Below are 19190 nucleotides of genomic sequence, written 5' to 3' on the forward strand. Positions count from 1 at the left end.
CAGAACCCACAGCGGATAAATACAGTGCCAATTCCATGTATAATACCCAGAACCCACAGCAGATAAATACAGTGCCAATTCCATGTATAATACCCCAGAACCCACAGCAGATAAATACAGTGCCAATTCCATGTATAATACCCCCAGAACCACAGCAGGATAAATACAGTGCAGATTCCATGTATAATACCCCAGAACCCACAGCAGGATAAATACAGTGCCAATTCCATGTTAATACCCCAGAACCCACAGCAGATAAATACAGCGCCAATTCCATGTATAATACCCAGAACCCACAGCAGATAAATACAGCGCCAATTCCATGTATAATACCCCAGAACCACAGCAGGATAAATACAGTGGCCAATTCCATGTATAATACCCCAGAACCCACAGCAGATAAATACAGCGCCAATTCCATGTATAATACCCCAGAACCCACAGCAGATAAATACAGCGCCAATTCCATGTATAATACCCCAGAACCCACAGCAGGGATAAATACAGTGCCAATTCCATGTATAATACCCCAGAACCCACAGCAGATAAATACAGCGCCAATTCCATGTATAATACCCCAGAACCCACGGCAGATAAATAAAGCCCCAATTCCATGTATAATACCCCAGAACCCACGGCAGATAAATACAGTGCCAATTCCATGTATAATACCCCAGAACCCACAGCAGGATAAATACAGTGCCAATTCCATGTATAATATCCCAGAACCCACAGCAGGATAAATACAGCGCCAATTCCATGTATAATACCCCAGAACCCACAGCAGATAAATACAGTGCCAATTCCATGTATAATACCCCAGAACCCACAGCAGATAAATACAGTGCCAATTCCATGTATAATACCCAGAACCCACAGCAGATAAATACAGTGCCAATTCCGTGTATAATACCCCAAACCCACAGCAGGATAAATACAGGGGCAATTCCATGTATAATACCCCAGAACCCACAGCAAGATAAATACAGTGCCAAATTCCATGTATAATACCCCAGAACCCACAGCAGATAAAATACAGTACCAATTCCATGTATAATACCCCAGAACCCACAGCAGGATAAATACAGCGCCAATTCCATGTATAATACCCCAGAACCCACAGCAGGATAAATACAGCGCCAATTCCATGTATAATACCCCAGAACCCACAGCGGGATAAATACAGCTGCCAATTCCATGTATAATACCCCAAGAACCCACAGCGGGATAAATACAGTGCCAATTCCATGTATAATACCCCAGAACCCACAGCAGATAAATACAGTGCCAATTCCATGTATAATACCCCAGAACCCACAGCAGGATAAATACAGTGCCAATTCCATGTTATAATACCCCAGAACCCACAGCGGGATAAATACAGTGCCAATTCCGATGTATAATACCCCCAGAACCCACAGCGGGATAAATACAGTGCCAATTCCATGTATAATCCACCCACAGGAATAATACGGCCATCATGTAACCCCGACCACAGCAGATAAATACAGTGCCAATTCCATGTTAATACCCCAGAACCCACAGGCGGGATAAATACAGTGCCAATTCCATGTATAATACCCCAGAACCCACAGCGGAATAATACAGTGCCAATTCCCATGTATAAATACCCCAGAACCACAGCAGATAAATACCAGTGCCAATTCCATGTATAATACCCCAGAACCCACAGCGATAAATACAGTGCCAATTCCATGTATAATACCCCAGAACCCACAGCAGATAAATACAGTGCCAATTCCAATGTATAATACCCCAGAACCCACAGCAGATAAATACAGTGCCAATTCCATGTATAATACCCCAGAAACCCACAGCAGGATAAATACAGTGCCAATTCTCATGTATAATACCCCAGAACCCACAGCAGATAAATACAGTGCCAATTCCATGTATAATACCCCAGAACCCACAGCAGATAAATACAGTGGCAATTTCCATGTATAATACCCCAGAACCCACAGCAGGATAAATACAGTGCCAATTCCATGTATAATACCCCAGAACCCACAGCAGATAAATACAGTGCCAATTCCATGTATAATAGGTGCAGTGGATGAAAAGGATGTAATACACAGAGAAAAATGTTAATGGAAATAAAGTTACAGAAAGTAAGAAACAATTTGGATAAGGGCACAATAAAAACATAAAGGGAGGTGGGTTCTATGAGGAGAGGTAAGTACAATAAATCAGGCAGTTCCACCCTTTACAGGCAGTTGCTATGGCTTATAAAGGTGCGCTCCCTAGTGACAGTATCTGGTACTGCAGCTCCTAAATCCTGTTTCCAGTCAGCAAAACTCACACAATATGGGGCAGAAATGTCAGACAATTATGAGAAACCATTGCAGCTGCCTGTAGGAGACTGTTGGCCCCGGCCTGAGGAGAAAGATACCGCCATGCAGTTGGTCAGGCCAAGCCATAGCCGGAGGCTCAAAGCCCTGTCACAGGGAGAGACAAAGGAAATTAGTAGCGGTCATGTGACGTGTAGGCGGGGCAGCCATTGGGCAGGTACGGGAGGGGCGGGGCTAGCAAGGGTCAGCGTTAGACTGGGCGTTCCCGCTAGCTACCTGCAGACCCCGCCTCCGTTACCATGGCACCCCGAGAAGCATGGCTGCCCGCACTGAGGTTCCAGGATGCAGCGCGAAGGACACGTCACGTAGGCGGAGCCGGGCCTGTGGGACTGAAGCTGCTGTGAGCCCGGGGGTCCGACCTGAGAGGCCGGGGCCTCGGGAAGCGAAGAACGGAGCGGAGGTAGGTAAGTAGATGAGTGTATATAGGGGGGTGTGTATAGGAATGTATTTCTGTGTGCATGTGGGGGTACAGATATCACTATAGGATCTGTATAGACCCCCACAGACATATCCCTCTATCCCCCCCATACGCGCCTATCCCTGGGCCTCTATCCCCCCCATACGCGCCTATCCCTGGGCCTCTATCCCCCCATACGCGCCTATCCTGGGCCTCTATCCCCCCCATAACGCGCCTATCCCTGGGCCTCTATCCCCCCCACTACGCGCCTATCCCTGGGCCTCTATCCCCCCCATACGCGCCTATCCCTGGGCCTCTATCCCCCCCATACGCGCCTATCCCTGGGCCTCTATCCCCCCCATACGCGCCTATCCCTGGGCCTCTATCCCCCCCATACGCGCCTATCCCTGGGCCTCTATCCCCCCATACGCGCCTATCCCTGGGCCTCTATCCCCCCATACGCGCCTATCCCTGGGCCTCTATCCCCCCCATACGCGCCTATCCCTGGGCCTCTATCCCCCCCATACGCGCCTATCCCTGGGCCTCTATCCCCCCGCATACGCGCCTATCCCTGGGCCTCTATCCCCCCTCATACGCGCCTATCCCTGGGCCTCTATCCCCCCATACGCGCCTATCCCTGGGCCTCTATCCCCCCCATACGCGCCTATCCTGGGCCTCTATCCCCCCATACGCGCCTATCCCTGGGCCTCTATCCCCCCGCCCTATCCTGAGGCTCTATCCCCCCCCATACGCGCCTATCCCTGGGCCTCTATCCCCCCATACGCGCCTATCCTGGCCTTATCCCCCCCAACGCGCCTATCCCTGGGCCTCTATCCCCCCCAATACGCGCCTATCCCTGGGCTTATCCCCCCATACGCGCCTATCCCTGGGCCTCTATCCCCCCCATACGCGCCTATCCCTGGGCCTATATCCCCCCATACGCGCCTATCCCTGGGCCTCTATCCCCCCCATACGCGCCTATCCCTGGGCCTCTATCCCCCCATACGCGCCTATCCCTGGGCCTCTATCCCCCCATACGCGCCTATCCCTGGGCCTCTATCCCCCCCATACGCGCCTATCCCTGGGCTCTAATCCCCCCCATACGCGCCTATCCCTGGGGCCTCTATCCCCCCCATACGCGCCTATCCCTGGGCCTCTATCCCCCCCCATACGCGCCTATCCCTGGGCCTCTATCCCCCCATACGCGCCTATCCTGAGGCCTCTATCCCCCCCATACGCGCCTATCCCTGGCTCTATCCCCCCCATACGCGCCTATCCCTGGGCCCTATCCCCCCCATACGCGCCTATCCCTGGGCCTCTATCCCCCCCATACGCGCCTATCCCTGGGCCTCTATCCCCCCATACGCGCCTATCCCTGGGCCTCTATCCCCCCCCATACGCGCCTATCCCTGGGCTATATCCCCCCATACAGCGCCTATCCCTGGGCCTCTATCCCCCCCATACGCGCCTATCCCTGGGCCTCTATCCCCCCATACGCGCCTATCCCTGGGCCTCTATCCCCCACCGCCCCCGGCCATACCGCCCCGCCTATCCCTGGGCCTCTATCCCCCCCACGCGCCTATCCCTGGGCCTCTATCCCCCCCACACGCGCCTATCCCTGGGCCTATATCCCCCCCCCCATACGCGCCTATCCCTGGGCCTCTATCCCCCCCACACGCGCCTATCCCTGGGCCTATATCCCCTCAACAAGTGCCTATTGCTGAGCCTATATCCCCCCCCCATACATACACATAGACGCCCCCACTGAGCTTCACATACTTGCACAGTTGCCATAGATGTAGTATGTTGGTAGGGGTAAGTGTATGTGTAGGGGTATCGGGCTGGGGCTGTTTATGTGCATGAGAGGTATATAGGGTCTGATCCAGAAGTGGGAAGTGAGAGGTTCAGGGAACCCAGAAAGATTTCAGACACAACTGGCAGTGATATTTACTGTGAGGCAAAGAAAGGAAGAGCCACAGGCAACTAAATGCCAGGCTTCCCTGTCCCCTCCTCAGGGTCGGCACTAGGAACGGGCAAAACCTGCCTAGGGTGTAACAGTGGGGGGGCGGTGGGCAGGGCACCTCTTATTTTACCTACCCCTAGTTCCGGGCCCTTTCCTCCAACTGTATCACCCCCCAACAGTTCTGCCCCCCATGTGTGAGCAACAAGCTGGGTTGCCTAGGGTCCCTGCCTGCACCTGGGGGCAGATACACGGGGCAGATTCTTGCCCAATAATGCCTGTTCACTCATTTCGGGCTGGAATCTGCTCTGTGTGTTTGCACCCCAGCCGAGGCAAAGACTCTGGGGCAGACCAAAAAGGAGGTAGGTGCCCGCGTGGGGGGGGGGCTGCCTGGGGTCACTCAGTACAACAGAAACAAACTTGGGCCTCAGGTTTGTAGTGATCTGTACAATTCCTTCATGTGTGGGGGGGGATTGTGTGAGACCCTGCCAGCTGATTGCTAGCCTGAGGATCAAGAGCTCTGCTTATTCATGTTGCCTTTAGTTACCCTTTAATTCATTAGTATGATTAAAGGGTAACTAAAGCTATGATCTGCTGTCTCTGCCCGTGTAATGGCATCTGTGCCAACTGTGCAGGGCTGGAGCTCAGGTGAGTGGGTATTTATAGCAGACCTACTATAGGGTGGGCATGGGTACCCACCGGTTGTACAGCTCCCAGCTCGCCATTGGAAACCCGAGGTTGCAGGGAGTTGCAGCTCGCCATACGTAGGGCTGCTCGTTGCCCCTGACTCTGCCCTTTCCATCTTTACAGGGAAATGATAATATTACAAACCCAGGCGGCACTTAGAGGCAGAAATGGGCACTTTATCACTCGGATCCCCGGCGATGGCGTTAATTCTGCCGCGGCCCATTGGAGGGACAATAAAAGCCGCGCTCGGCGCTGCCAACTCCAACACTTTCATTTATTAACTTCATTTTAACTACAGCGGCGAACTTGCCCTTTCCCTGTAATTACGGGAGGGATCACAGCTTTGTGATATGAACGCAATATCTCCCAATGTGCCTGTAATTGGCTCTGCGCATTAAAGGGGAAGTAAAGCCATACATATCGCTGTGGTCTCCCCTGTACTAAACTCCAAGTACCTTGTGCCCATCACCAGCTGTCACGTAGCTCTGTTTCTTATCCTTAGGTTCCTAGCTGTTTGTGAACTACAACTCCCAGCATTCTTTTTACCCCTTGATTGAACAATGGGAGTTATAGTCCAGCAATATCTAGTTAACAAGGTTAACAATGAACTAAAGCCTAACCATAAATATACTATACCCAACCCTGAGGTACAGCAGCCCCATAGCAGCATTGCCCTCCAGCTGCTTCCCATCTTGGATCTTGTTCAGCCATCTTGTGAGTCAGTGGCACCGCCCATGCTCAGTGGGCTCTGGGCTAAGAAGCTAAGCTTAGGGGGCGTGGGAAATCATCAAGCAGAAAGTGGGGGTTACATCTGTCATAGAAGCTGATGCTACAGGGCCGGCTATGGATCAGTTCTGATGCAGACTGCACTGGTTTCTGTGCTGCAATGTAAAGTGAAACTAATCAATCAGCCTTGTATTATATATATATATATATATATTATACAGTGGCTTGCAAAAGTATTCAGCCCCCTTGAACTTTTCCACATTTTGTCACATTACAGCCACAAACATGAATCAATTTTATTGGAATTCCACGTGAAAGCCCAATACAAAGTGGGGTACACGTGAGAAGTGGAAGGAAAATCATACATGATTCCAAACATTTTTTACAAATAAATAACCGCAAAGTGGGGTGTGCGTAATTATTCAGCCCCCTTTGGTCTGAGTGCAGTCAGTTGCCCATAGACATTGCCTGATGAGTGCTAATGACTAAATAGAGTGCCCCTGTGTGTAATCTAATGTCAGTACAAATACAGCTGCTCTGTGACGGCCTCAGAGGTTGCTAAGGGAATATTGGGAGCAACAACACCATGAAGCCCAAAGAACACACCAGACAGGTCAGGGATAAAGTTATTGAGAAATATAAAGCAGGCTTAGGCTACAAACAGATTCCCAAAGCCTTGAACCTCCCACGGAGCCCTGTTCCACCGATCATTCAGAAATGGCAGGAGTATGGCACAACTGTAACCCTACCCAGGCACGGCCGCCCCTAAACTCACAGGCCCAACAAGCGCTGATCAGAAATGCAGCCAAGGGGCCCATGGTGACTCTGGGGGGGCTGCAGAGATCTACAGCTCAGGGGGGGAATCTGTCCATAGGCAACTATTAGTCGGGCACTGCACAAAGTTGGCCTTTATGGGAGAGGGGCAAGAAGAAAGCCATTGTTAACAGAAAACCATAAGAAGTCCCGTTTGCAGTTTGCCACAAGCCATGTGGGGGGGGGGGGGGCAGCAAACATGTGGGAGAAGGGGCTCTGGTCAGATGAGATCAAAATGGAACTTTCTGGCCAAAATGCAAATGCCCATCACTCTGAACCCACCATCCCCACTGTCACATATGGGGGGGCAGCATCATGCTCTGGGGGGGCTTCTCTTCAGCAGGGACAGGGAAGCTGCTCAGAGTTGATGGGAAGATGGATGGAGCCAAATACAGGGCAATCTTGGAAGAAAACCTCTTGGAGTCTGCAAAAGACTTGAGACTGGGGCGGAGGTTCCCCTTCCAGCAGGGCAACGACCCTAAACATAAAGCCAGGGCAACAATGGGTTAAACCCAAACATATCCATGTGTTAGACTGGCCCAGTCACAGCCCAGATCTAAATCCAATGGAGAATCTGTGGCAAGATCTGAAACTGCTGTTCCCAAAGGCTGACCATCTAATCTGACTGAGCTGGAGCTGTTTTGCAAAGAAGAATGGGCAAGGATTTCAGTCTGTAGATGGGCAAAGCGGGTAGAGACATACCCTAAAGCCTGGCAGCTGGAATTGCAGCAAAAGGTGGTTCTACAGAGTATTGACTCAGGGGGCTGAAAAATTACGCACACCCCACTTTGCAGTTATTTATTTGTAAAAAATGTTTGGAATCATGTATGATTTTCCTTCCACTTCTCACGTGTACCCCACTTTGTATTGGGCTTTCACGTGGAATTCCAATAAAATTGATTCATGTTTGTGGCTGTAATGTGACAAAATGTGGGAAAGTTCAAGGGGGCCGAATACTTTTGTAAGCCACTGTATGTATATATATATATATATATATATATGTATATAAACAAGCAGAGTACCGCACACAAAGGGACTTAATGAAAACAAAAAAGGTTTATTGGAAAAATCCGACGTTTCGAGCACTAAACTGTGCTCTTCCTCAGGGACAAACCAAAACTTTTGGTTTGTCCCTGAGGAAGAGCACAGTTTAGTGCTCGAAACGTCGGATTTTTCCAATAAACCTTTTTTGTTTTCATAAAGTCCCTTTGTGTGCGGTACTCTGCTTGTTTATTGAATTGTTTGACCAGCACCGAGGGCAGTTGTTTTTTGCTCAGAGGGTGTGCTCCTCTCTGTTCTTGTATGTATATATATATATATATATATAAATTATTTATACTTATTGTGAGTGAGCCCCTACATATGGGGAGGTACTGTGGGGTTTGTACATATTTTATATACAGACCCACCCCACTCGTGTGTGTGTGTGTATATATATATATATATTATATAATGTGGCTGTCGCTGTTGTGTCTCTCATTAGCAAACAGACCTAATGAAGTCCCTATTTCACACTGGCAGCTTAATTACTCTCCCTGCTGTGACATTTTAGCAGCCAGCTTTCTATTCATTAATTGTAAAACGTCCAACAGTATAAAGTAGATAAACAAGATTAAATGTAGGATTAAATGACAGTGGCATAAATACAGCGGGAACAGGGGGTATGAGTATAGGTCTGCCTGGCACCAGTGGGGGCACTTTGCTGAGACCGTGGTTATACCCCCCCACCCTGAGTATTTGAAAGGGCAGCAGTGACAGATGGAGAAGGGTATTTTGAAATTCACCATTCTCACTGAGCACTCCATGCAAATAGGATCTGTGCCACTGTGACAGAATGCTCTGTTATACAGATAGCTAGAATCTCAGCCATAGAGCAGGGCAGGACTGCTGCTTACAATGGGGGGATCAGATAGGATCTGTGCCACTGTGACAGAATGCTCTGTTATACAGATAGCTAGAATCTCAGCCATAAAGCAGGGCAGGACTGCTGCTTACAATGGGGGGGATAGGATCTGTGCCACTGTGACAGAATGCTCTGTTATACAGATAGCTAGAATCTCAGCCATAAAGCAGGGCAGGACTGCTGCTTACAATGGGGGGATCAGATAGGATCTGTGCCACTGTGACAGAATGCTCTGTTATACAGATAGCTAGAATCTCAGCCATAAAGCAGGGCAGGACTGCTGCTTACAATGGGGGGATCAGATAGGATCTGTGCCACTGTGACAGAATGCTCTGTTATACAGATAGCTAGAATCTCAGCCATAAAGCAGGGCAGGACTGCTGCTTACAATGGGGGGATCAGATAGGATCTGTGCCACTGTGACAGAATGCTCTGTTATACAGATAGCTAGAATCTCAGCCATAAAGCAGGGCAGGACTGCTGCTTACAATGGGGGGGATCAGATAGGATCTGTGCCACTGTGACAGAATGCTCTGTTATACAGATAGCTAGAATCTCAGCCATAAAGCAGGGCAGGACTGCTGCTTACAATGGGGGGATCAGATAGGATCTGTGCCACTGTGACAGAATGCTCTGTTATACAGATAGCTAGAATCTCAGCCATAAAGCAGGGCAGGACTGCTGCTTACAATGGGGGGATCAGATAGGATCTGTGCCACTGTGACAGAATGCTCTGTTATACAGATAGCTAGAATCTCAGCCATAAAGCAGGGCAGGACTGCTGCTTACAATGGGGGGGGATCAGATAGGATCTGTGCCACTGTGACAGAATGCTCTGTTATACAGATAGCTAGAATCTCAGCCATAAAGCAGGGCAGGACTGCTGCTTACAATGGGGGGATCAGATAGGATCTGTGCCACTGTGACAGAATGCTCTGTTATACAGATAGCTAGAATCTCAGCCATAAAGCAGGGCAGGACTGCTGCTTACAATGGGGGGATCAGATAGGATCTGTGCCACTGTGACAGAATGCTCTGTTATACAGATAGCTAGAATCTCAGCCATAAAGCAGGGCAGGACTGCTGCTTACAATGGGGGGGGGGATCAGATAGGATCTGTGCCACTGTGACAGAATGCTCTGTTATACAGATAGCTAGAATCTCAGCCATAAAGCAGGGCAGGACTGCTGCTGCTATAAATGCCCCAGTGGCTTTGTATTATGTTACTTTGTGTGAATGCTTTGTGAGACCCCATTGTGCCCATAGTAATGGGGGTATAAATGCATATAAAGCCCCCCATGAGCCTGTGTATAGGGGCAGGACACATATGTTTGGGGGGGGGGTGAATATATAATAACAAGGTACTGAGTGTATCTGTGTGTATATCAGCTCGCCATTCCGGGAGATGTCACTCATCCATTTCGCTTCGGTGGTGCGTGTAAGAGACGGGCTCCCACTCTCCGCCTCAACCGACCATGAACAGAACACGTCCGTGCAAGAGACCAAGAAATACCTGAAAGTGCTTTCCAAAAAGCTGGAGCAGCTTCCTGATAGGTGCACACTGAGGAGAGGGCCCCATAATGTCCAGTAAGTAATTGGGGTGCTGCGTGGGTGCCGGGCATGTAATAGGGTTCCCTCTGGGTGGGCAAGAGAGCAGGGTCTGAGTGTGTAAGGAAGTAAAGGGTAAATCTGAGCAACCAATCAAGTTTTTTTTTTTTCCTTTTAAAGGGGAACTAAAGCTTAAAGGAATACTGTTATGGCCAAACCTGTTTGTTACAAACCCATCAGTTATTAGAGCTTCTCCAGCAGAATCCTGCATTGTAATCTGTTTTCCCATGGGGCTAGCCATATTCTTCATTTCCCAGGGTGCCACAGCCATGTGACCTGTGCTCTGATAAACTTCACTCACACTTTACTGCTGCGCTGCAAGTTGGAGTGATATTCCCACCCCCCACCCTCAGCAGCCAATCAGCAGAACAATGTGAAGTAGGAGAAACAATAAGTTGGTACAGGGGGTGGGGATATCACTCCAACTTGCAGCGCAGCAGTAAAGTGTGCCTGAGTCTGAGCTTTCAGCCAGCGCTACACATTAGAACTGCTTTCAGCTAACCTATTGTTTCTCCTACTCCCATGTAACTGGAGGAGTCCCAAGCCGGACTTGGATTTCTTACTATTGAGTGCTATTCTGATACCTACTGGGAGCTGCTATCTTGCTCCCTTCCCATTGTTCTGCTGATTGGCTGCTGGGGGTGAGGGGGGGGGGATATCACGCCAACTTGCAGCGCAGCAGTAAAGTGTGACAGTTTAGCAGAGAACACAACACAGGACACAACGCACGCACTCACGCTCCCCTAATGAAGAGCAGATGGTGGATCTGACATGGAGCTTGTGCCGTCTCTCCCTCCCCAACAATATCCTGGAATTATTGTATTTTTCATGGGGAAGGTCCTGGAATGGGTTAAGGAGAAGGGCAGATACATTTGTAGATGAATAGCCCTGTCAATGGTATTTATGTATAAACAATTAAATCCCTTTTCCTTATCCAAATCCACGGTTGCTAGGGTGAGGTAGCCTATCAACCAGATAGCAGTATATAAAACACATAGCTCCCTGTATCCTTGTCTATATATTATTGAAAGTCATTTTTTTTTTTTAACTTCCCCTTTAAACCTTTGTCATTGATTAATCCTTATTCCGACCTTACGGGAATTTATCCGCAATCGGATAACGATGATTTTATTCATTATTTGCAGTTGGTTTCTGCCCTTTCCCAGAGCGCTGGCAGTAATATTCCTATTAAATACCATTTTTGGATAATACCCCGACTCCCGGCGACCTCCCTCCCTCTCTCATTGATCGGATTTGTTGTTTCTTTCATATTGATTTCCTAACGAGATCTGTAGCACTAATTCCATTAGCTCCCCTACTGGCTCTGCTCATTTAATTAAGAACAACTTGTATTTTTCTGGGAGATTTTGAGTACATTTCCTGCGGTTCAGAATCATCTCTACTGTTTATTATTATTATTATTATTGTTATTAAAGATTTAATGTTTTGTGAGTGAGGATTTTCTGTAGGTTTCAAATTTAAAAACATTTCTGTAACATTAAACCAATGTACATTTATATCACTGGTGTCTCACATTATGAGTTGGAATTTACACCCTGGTTATACCGGGCTGCTCTCTTTCCCATGGTCAGACAGGAACTTCCCCCTGGGTAAGTGAATCCAATCTCCCCCCAGTACTTACCCAGGTACAGAGCTCTGATTCTCTGTACTTCCTGCTCCTGGGCTGCTCTCTTTCCCATGGTCAGACAGGAACCTCCCCCTGGGTAAGTGAATCCAATCTGCCCCCAGTACTTACCCAGGTACAGAGCTCTGATTCTCTGTACTTCCTGCTCCTGGGCTGCTCTCTTTCCCATGGTCAGGCAGGAACCCCCCCTGGGTAAGTGAATCCAATCTCCCCCCAGTACTGACCCAGGTACAGAGCTCTGATTCTCTGTACTTCCTGCTCCTGGGCTGCTCTCTTTCCCATGGTCAGGCAGGAACCTCCCCCTGGGTAAGTGAATCCAATCTCCCCCCAGTACTTACCCAGGTACAGAGCTCTGATTCTCTGTACTTCCTGCTCCTGGGCTGCTCTCTTTCCCATGGTCAGGCAGGAACCTCCCCCTGGGTAAGTGAATCCAATCTCCCCCAGTACTTACCCAGGTACAGAGCTCTGATTCTCTGTACTTCCTGCTTCTGGGCTGCTCTCTTTCCCATGGTCAGGCAGGAACCTCCCCCTGGGTAAGTGAATCCAATCTCCCCCCAGTACTTACCCAGGTACAGAGCTCTGATTCTCTGTACTTCCTGCTCCTGGGCTGCTCTCTTTCCCATGGTCAGGCAGGAACCTCCCCCTGGGTAAGTGAATCCAATCTCCCCCCAGTACTTACCCAGGTACAGAGCTCTGATTCTCTGTACTTCCTGCTTCTGGGCTGCTCTCTTTCCCATGGTCAGACAGGAACCTCCCCCTGGGTAAGTGAATCCAATCTCCCCCCAGTACTTACCCAGGTACAGAGCTCTGATTCTCTGTACTTCCTGCTCCTGGGCTGCTCTCTTTCCCATGGTCAGGCAGGAACCTCCCCCTGGGTAAGTGAATCCAATCTCCCCCCAGTACTTACCCAGGTACAGAGCTGGGCTGCTCTCTTTCCCATGGTCAGAGAGGAGGGTTTTCTATTCAGCTGCCTAGGAGATGGGGCTTTAATCTCTATCAATGTGTTTATTCCCTTACAGCTTTATCAGCTCGCTGGGGGTGGGGTACATGCTGCTCTGCTCAGAGAGTTACCCCACCATCTTGGCCTTTTGCTTCCTGGACGAGTTACAGAAGGAGTTTATTACCACCTACGAGATGTCCCAGATCAACACCGCCATCCGGCCGTACTCTTTCATTGAGTTTGGTGAGTGCCGGAACCTTCCGAGATAAACATAAACCGGGATAGCGCCTCTGTGCACCCCTGGAAGCTGTGTGTGTGAATATTGTACCCCCTATTGTAACATATAGGGATATTATAAGCCCCCGAGTAGTTCCTTATAATATATAGTGAATAAAGTGCCCCCTATTGTAACACATAGGGATATTATAAGCCCCCGAGTAGTTCCTTATAATATATAGTGAATAAAGTGCCCCCTATTGTAACATATAGGGATATTATAAGCCCCCGAGTAGTTCCTTATAATATATAGTGAATAAAGTGCCGCCTATTGTAACATATAGGGATATTATAAGCCCCTGAGGAGTTCCTTATAATATATAGTGAATAAAGTGCCCCCTATTGTAAAATATAAGGATATTATAAGTCACCAAGGAGTTCCTTATAATATATAGTGAATAAAGTGCCCCCTATTGTAACATATAGGGATATTATAAGCCCCCGAGGAGTTCCTTATAATATATAGTGAATAAAGTGCCCCCTATTGTAACATATAGGGATATTATAAGCCCCCGAGGGGTTCCTTATAATATATAGTGAATAAAGTACCCCCTATTGTAACATATAGGGATATTATAAGCCCCCGAGGAGTTCCTTATAATATATAGTGAATAAAGTGCCCCCTATTGTAACATATAGGGATATTATAAGCCCCCGAGGAGTTCCTTATAATATATAGTGAATAAAGTGCCCCCTATTGTAACATATAGGGATATTATAAGCCCCCGAGGAGTTCCTTATAATATATAGTGAATAAATGCCCCCTATTGTAATATATAAGGATATTAGAGGTCACCTGGGAGTTCCAGTTTATACGGCTGTGGGTTCTGGCACTGGTTCTGCTCTTTGTCAGACACAGATGTATCCGCACAATAGAAAGGCATTGGCTGAACACAAGGGCAGATATATTGCCCCCCCCGGGGGGGTGTATATCAGCAGGATTTAGGGGGGGACAGATTGCCGGCGCGCAGGGTTCTGTTACAGCCCTAATAAACCAGGTGGGCACTTTAAATCCACGTTAGCGGCCGCAGTAAAGATAAAATGTTCCCGTAATTTACGGCCTGTCCCCTCGGCGGGATGGATCGGCGCGGCGGCGGCGCATTACCGCTCTGTTTAGAGGTAACAGACTGCAGAGTAAGGGCAATAAATAAAGGGGGGTAACAGGCGGCTACAAATTACCCAGGCTCCCGCAGATAAGTACCCGGCCGCGCCGACGGCGGTAAATTAGTTTTTTGTGTAGCGGAAAGATTGGTGAGCGATAAATCGGCCGGGGCGCCTCGGCGCCGTCAGATGATTGGGCCTGGGCTCTGTACGGGGGGAATCGGTTCTTTCTGAAACCCATTTGTTCTTCCCCATCAGATAATTTCATTCAGAAAACCAAGCAGAGATTTAATAACCCCCGATCCCTTTCCACCAAGATGAACCTGGCCGACATGCAGACGGAGATCCGACTCAGACCCCCCTACCAGGTGTCGCTGCAGGAGGCGGGGCTAGCGAATGGCCTCACCCACCAGAGGCACCCGGAATATAAGGGAATAGGTAGGTACTTGGGGGTGTAGGTAGGTGCCCGGGGGTATGGGTAGGTACTCGGGGGTGTAGGTAGGTGCCTGGGGTGGGGGTAGGTATTCGGGGGTGTAGGTAGGTGCCCGGGGTATGGGTAGGTACTCGGGGGTGTAGGTAGGTGCCCGGGGTATGGGTAGGTACTCGGGGGTGTAGGTAGGTGCCTGGGGGTGTGGATAGGTACTCGGGGGGGGGGGGGGTTTTAGGTAGGTGCCTGGGGGTATATGGTAGGTACTCGGGGGTGTAGGTAGGTGCCTGGGGGTATATGGTAGGTACTCGGGGGTGTAGGTAGGTGCCTGGGGGTGTGGGTAGGTACTCGGGGGGGGTTTAGGTAGGTGCCTGGGGGTATATGGTAGGTGCCAGGGGGTGTGGGTAGGTACTCGGGGGGGCGGGGTTTAGGTAGGTGCCTGGGGGTATATGGTAGGTACTCAGGGGTGTAGGTAGGTGCCCGGGGTATGGGTAGTTACTCGGGGGGTGTAGGTAGGTGCCTGGGGGTGTGGGTAGGTACTCGGCGGGGTTTAGGTAGGTGCCTGGGGGTATATGGTAGGTACTCAGGGGTGTAGGTAGGTGCCCGGGGTATGGGTAGTTACTCGGGGGGTGTAGGTAGGTGCCTGGGGGTGTGGGTAGGTACTCGGCGGGGTTTAGGTAGGTGCCTGGGGGTATATGGTAGGTACTCAGGGGTGTAGGTAGGTGCCCGGGGTATGGGTAGTTACTCGGGGGGTGTAGGTAGGTGCCTGGGGGTGTGGGTAGGTACTCGGGGGGGTTTAGGTAGGTGCCTGGGGGTTTAGTAGGTAGGTACTTGGGGGGTGTAGGCAGGAAAGGGGCTTATGTTTTACGTCTGGGAGGGGAGGAAGACTAACGTCATATTTCAAAAATTATCTCCATTTCCCCCCCCCATCCCAGCCCCCCACCAGAGACTGGAGCCCCTGACCCTGCCCGGCATCGTCTCTCTGCTACTGAGCGTGCTCTGCGCCGGCCTCAACCTCATCCGGGGGTTTCACGCTATAGAGAGCCTGCTGCAGGTATGTGCCCCCCCCGGCGTCTGTCACTGCTGCAGGTACTGTCTCTCCCCCCCCCTCTGGCGTGTGTCACATAAGCTAAATGCACTCTATTCCCTTTCCCTCCTGTCTCTTTCCTGTCACATCAGCTTAATGCACTGAGATTTCCTTTCTGCATGAGCGGCTGCAACTGTCTGTCTGCAGTCTCTGTCTGCCTGTCTCTGTCTGTCTTTCAGTCTTGGTCTCTGTCTAAGGGTCTCGGTCTCTTGTCCGACGGTCAGTCTGTCCGTCTGTCCGACGGTCAGTCTGTCCGTCTGTCCGACGGTCTCTCTGTCTGTCCGACGGTCTCTCTGTCTGTCTTTCTGTCTGTCCGACGGTCTCTCTGTCTGTCCGACGGTCTCTCTGTCTTTCTGTCTGTCCGACGGTCTCGGTCTCTCTGTCTGACGGTCTCTTGTCCGTCGGTCTCTCGGTCTGTCTGTCAGGCCCCCTGGGGTAACTTGGCAGCGGCCCCCTGGGGCTGATGGTGTAGTTTTGCTGCCTGAATGTCAGAAATAGGGGGTCTCTCTGCAGCTTTCAAATGGGGGTCACTGACCCCGGCAGCCAAACCCTATTGCTCTGTGAGGCTCCAGTTTTATTGTTATTGTTACTTTTTATTCCTTATCTTTCTATTCAGCCCCTCCCCTATTCATATATCTCATTGGTTGCTAAGGTATCTTGGACCCTAGCAACCAACTGTCTGCTGAAACTTCAACCTGCAGAGCTGCTGAATTGAAAATAAAATAACTAAAAAACTACAAATAATAAAAACTAAAGACCAACTGCAAACAAAGATATTGTTACATCACCGCAATCTACAACTTCATAAAACGGGAGTTTCCCTTTAAAAAAAAAAAAAACAACCCCACAAAGATGAAGTAAATGTAATTGAATTCCCGATATTCGGGCTCCCGGGCCCCGCTGCACGGCACTTAATGGCAGTTTATGAGTAAATAAAGTTTATTGCTAAATCTTTTAATCTAAACTGCCAGTTTCAGGCACTGAGTGGGGAAGGTGCCTGTGTGTGGAGGTGCCACAGTGGCCCCTAGTGGCCGGGCTGCGATATTACAGACGCTCTCATTGGCAGCTTAGGCAATTCTGATTTTTGGGTTTGATTTTGCTCAGATATCTGTCCCTTGGGATCTCATCTTTGTCTCTTACCCAGCAGCACTCTCTGTGCTGCCGGCGCTCTCACTCTCTACTGCCGACACCCTCTGCGCTGCCGGCGCTCTCTCGCTCTCTGTGCTGCCGGCGCTCTCACTCTCTACTGCCGTCACCCTCTGCGCTGCCGGCGCTCTCTCGCTCTCTGCGCTGCCGGCGCTCTCTCGCTCTCTCTGCGCTGCCGGCGCTCTCTCGCTCTCTCTGCGCTGCCGGCGCTCTCTCGCTCTCTCTGCGCTGCCGGCGCTCTCTCGCTCTCTCTGCGCTGCCGGCGCTCTCTCGCTCTCTCTGCGCTGCCGGCGCTCTCTCGCTCTCTCTGCGCTGCCGGCGCTCTCTCGCTCTCTCTGCGCTGCCGGCGCTCTCTCGCTCTCTCTGCGCTGCCGGCGCTCTCTTTACATTTCTTTCTAAAGTTATGGAGTTTGTGGGGTCAGCGGTATATGGTTATTACTTCATTTCCATCTGCCAGACTGTCATTCTCACCAATACCTGGTTACCAGGGCATGTGTGACCCTAGCAACCAGATGAACGTTTAAAGGAGACATATTGGATAAAGGAAACCCCTAACCCTGTAGGCAATTATGAATAATATCCGGTGCTGGTTTCCCTTTGGGCTAAACATTAACCCTATCTGTAACAATGGCCCCTTTATTGGAGCTCCCTATAGATCCTCTCAGGTCCCTGTCTGGGTTTCACATGAGGGGTGGGCGTGTCCTAACACCCCCCCAAATTCACTTTCTTTAACAATATTTTGCAGAATGACGACGATTTGAACTGCGTTATTGCTTTCTTCTTGGGAACCGCAGCCTGTATGTACCAGGTAAGTGCCCCCCCCCCCCCCCCAGTCATTCCGACTCCTGAATTCCACCCTATACCCAGCGCAGTGGGGCCCCCCTGACTCCTGAATTCCACCCTATACCCAGCGCAGTGGGGCCCCCCTGACTCCTGAATTGCACCCTATACCCAGCGCAGTGGGGCCCCCCTGACTCCTGAATTCCACCCTATACCCAGCGCAGTGGGGCCCCCCTGACTCCTGAATTCCACCCTATACCCAGTGCAGTGGGGCCCCCCTGACTCCTGAATTCCACCCTATGCCCAGCGCAGTGGGGCCCCCCTGACTCCTGAATTCCACCCGATACCCAGCGCAGTGGGGCCCCCCTGACTCCTGAATTCCACCTGATACCCAGGGCAGTGGGGCCCCCCTGACTCCTGAATTCCACCTGGGAAACTAAGAATATTCCTAAATGCCCCCCCAAGTCAGGTTAAAATTAAATACAAAATAAAAGACCAATTGCAAATCATATTAAAGGGGAACATCCCCTGGGGGTTGGAAGTGCTCCCCCTGCTGGGGAGACCATGGTGCTGATTGGATCAGAATGGACCCAGTTGGCCGGGGGTTGGGCCCAATCTGGTGCTGATACAGGAGGGCTCCCATTGGCTCTGCTTCTTACTCTCGAGTCCCGTTGGGTTGGGCCTGTGGGTAATTCTGTCCCGTTGCCCCCGCAGTGCTACCTGTTTGCCCACAGTACCAGCTGGAGGAACACCAAGTCCTTCCTGGCGTTTGGGCTGATCTGCCTGTGTAACCTGTACCTGCACGACCTGCGCTCCCTCCTGCAGCTCCTCTTCCACGTCAGCGCCGGCGCCTTCATCACCCTCCAGATCCGACTGCGCCAGCCGCTGAGCAAGTCTCCCGACTATAACGTGTGACTGGGCCGGAACCGGCACTGCTGGGCCCCCGCACCCGAACCTCTGGGGTACGGCACATTCCTCCCCTCCCCCAGGGATTTTACCTCAATGTTCCTTTAGCAAAGACTCACTTTGTGTTATTGCCTTTGTAAGGCAGCGATACTGTCTGTATAATAAACCCTGACTCCGGGGCCCTCCTGCTGTCCCGTCTGCCTTCCTCTGCTACTGGGGGGATTGGATTCACTTACCCAGGGGGGAGGTTCCTGCCTGACCATGGGAAAGAGAGCAGCCCAGGAGCAGGAAGTACAGAGAATCAGAGCTCTGTACCTGGGTAAGTACTGGGGGGAGATTGGATTCACTTACCCAGGGGGAGGTTCCTACCTGACCATGGGAAAGAGAGCAGCCCAGGAGCAGGAAGTACAGAGAAT

General features: G+C 50.5%; 1 protein-coding gene across 3 annotated transcripts; it reads left to right on the forward strand.

The window, feature by feature from the left end:
• The first annotated feature begins 2626 nt into the window (after positions 1–2626).
• Positions 2627–18956, forward strand: sec22a (SEC22 homolog A, vesicle trafficking protein). Of its 3 annotated transcripts, none has more exons than XM_031892600.1 (7): positions 2627–2784; positions 10248–10445; positions 13131–13294; positions 14687–14866; positions 15791–15909; positions 17834–17896; positions 18583–18956. In XM_031892600.1, exons 2-7 carry the CDS (start codon positions 10264–10266, stop codon positions 18781–18783), a joined length of 909 nt encoding a protein of 302 aa, XP_031748460.1. In that variant the 5' UTR covers positions 2627–2784; positions 10248–10263; the 3' UTR covers positions 18784–18956.
• Positions 18957–19190: the final 234 nt, after the last annotated feature.

Source organism: Xenopus tropicalis, chromosome 9 (assembly GCF_000004195.4).
Source record: "Xenopus tropicalis strain Nigerian chromosome 9, UCB_Xtro_10.0, whole genome shotgun sequence".
Taxonomy (NCBI): domain Eukaryota; kingdom Metazoa; phylum Chordata; class Amphibia; order Anura; family Pipidae; genus Xenopus; species Xenopus tropicalis.

Bases quoted from the DNA above. Each gene is read 5' to 3' on its own strand.
- sec22a (XM_031892600.1), top strand. From the start codon at position 10,264: ATGTCACTCATCCATTTCGCTTCGGTGGTGCGTGTAAGAGACGGGCTC. The intron at 14,867-15,790 runs GTAGGTACTTGG...CCCCCATCCCAG, and splicing joins CCCGGAATATAAGGGAATAG to CCCCCCACCAGAGACTGGAG. The intron at 15,910-17,833 runs GTATGTGCCCCC...AATATTTTGCAG, and splicing joins CTATAGAGAGCCTGCTGCAG to AATGACGACGATTTGAACTG.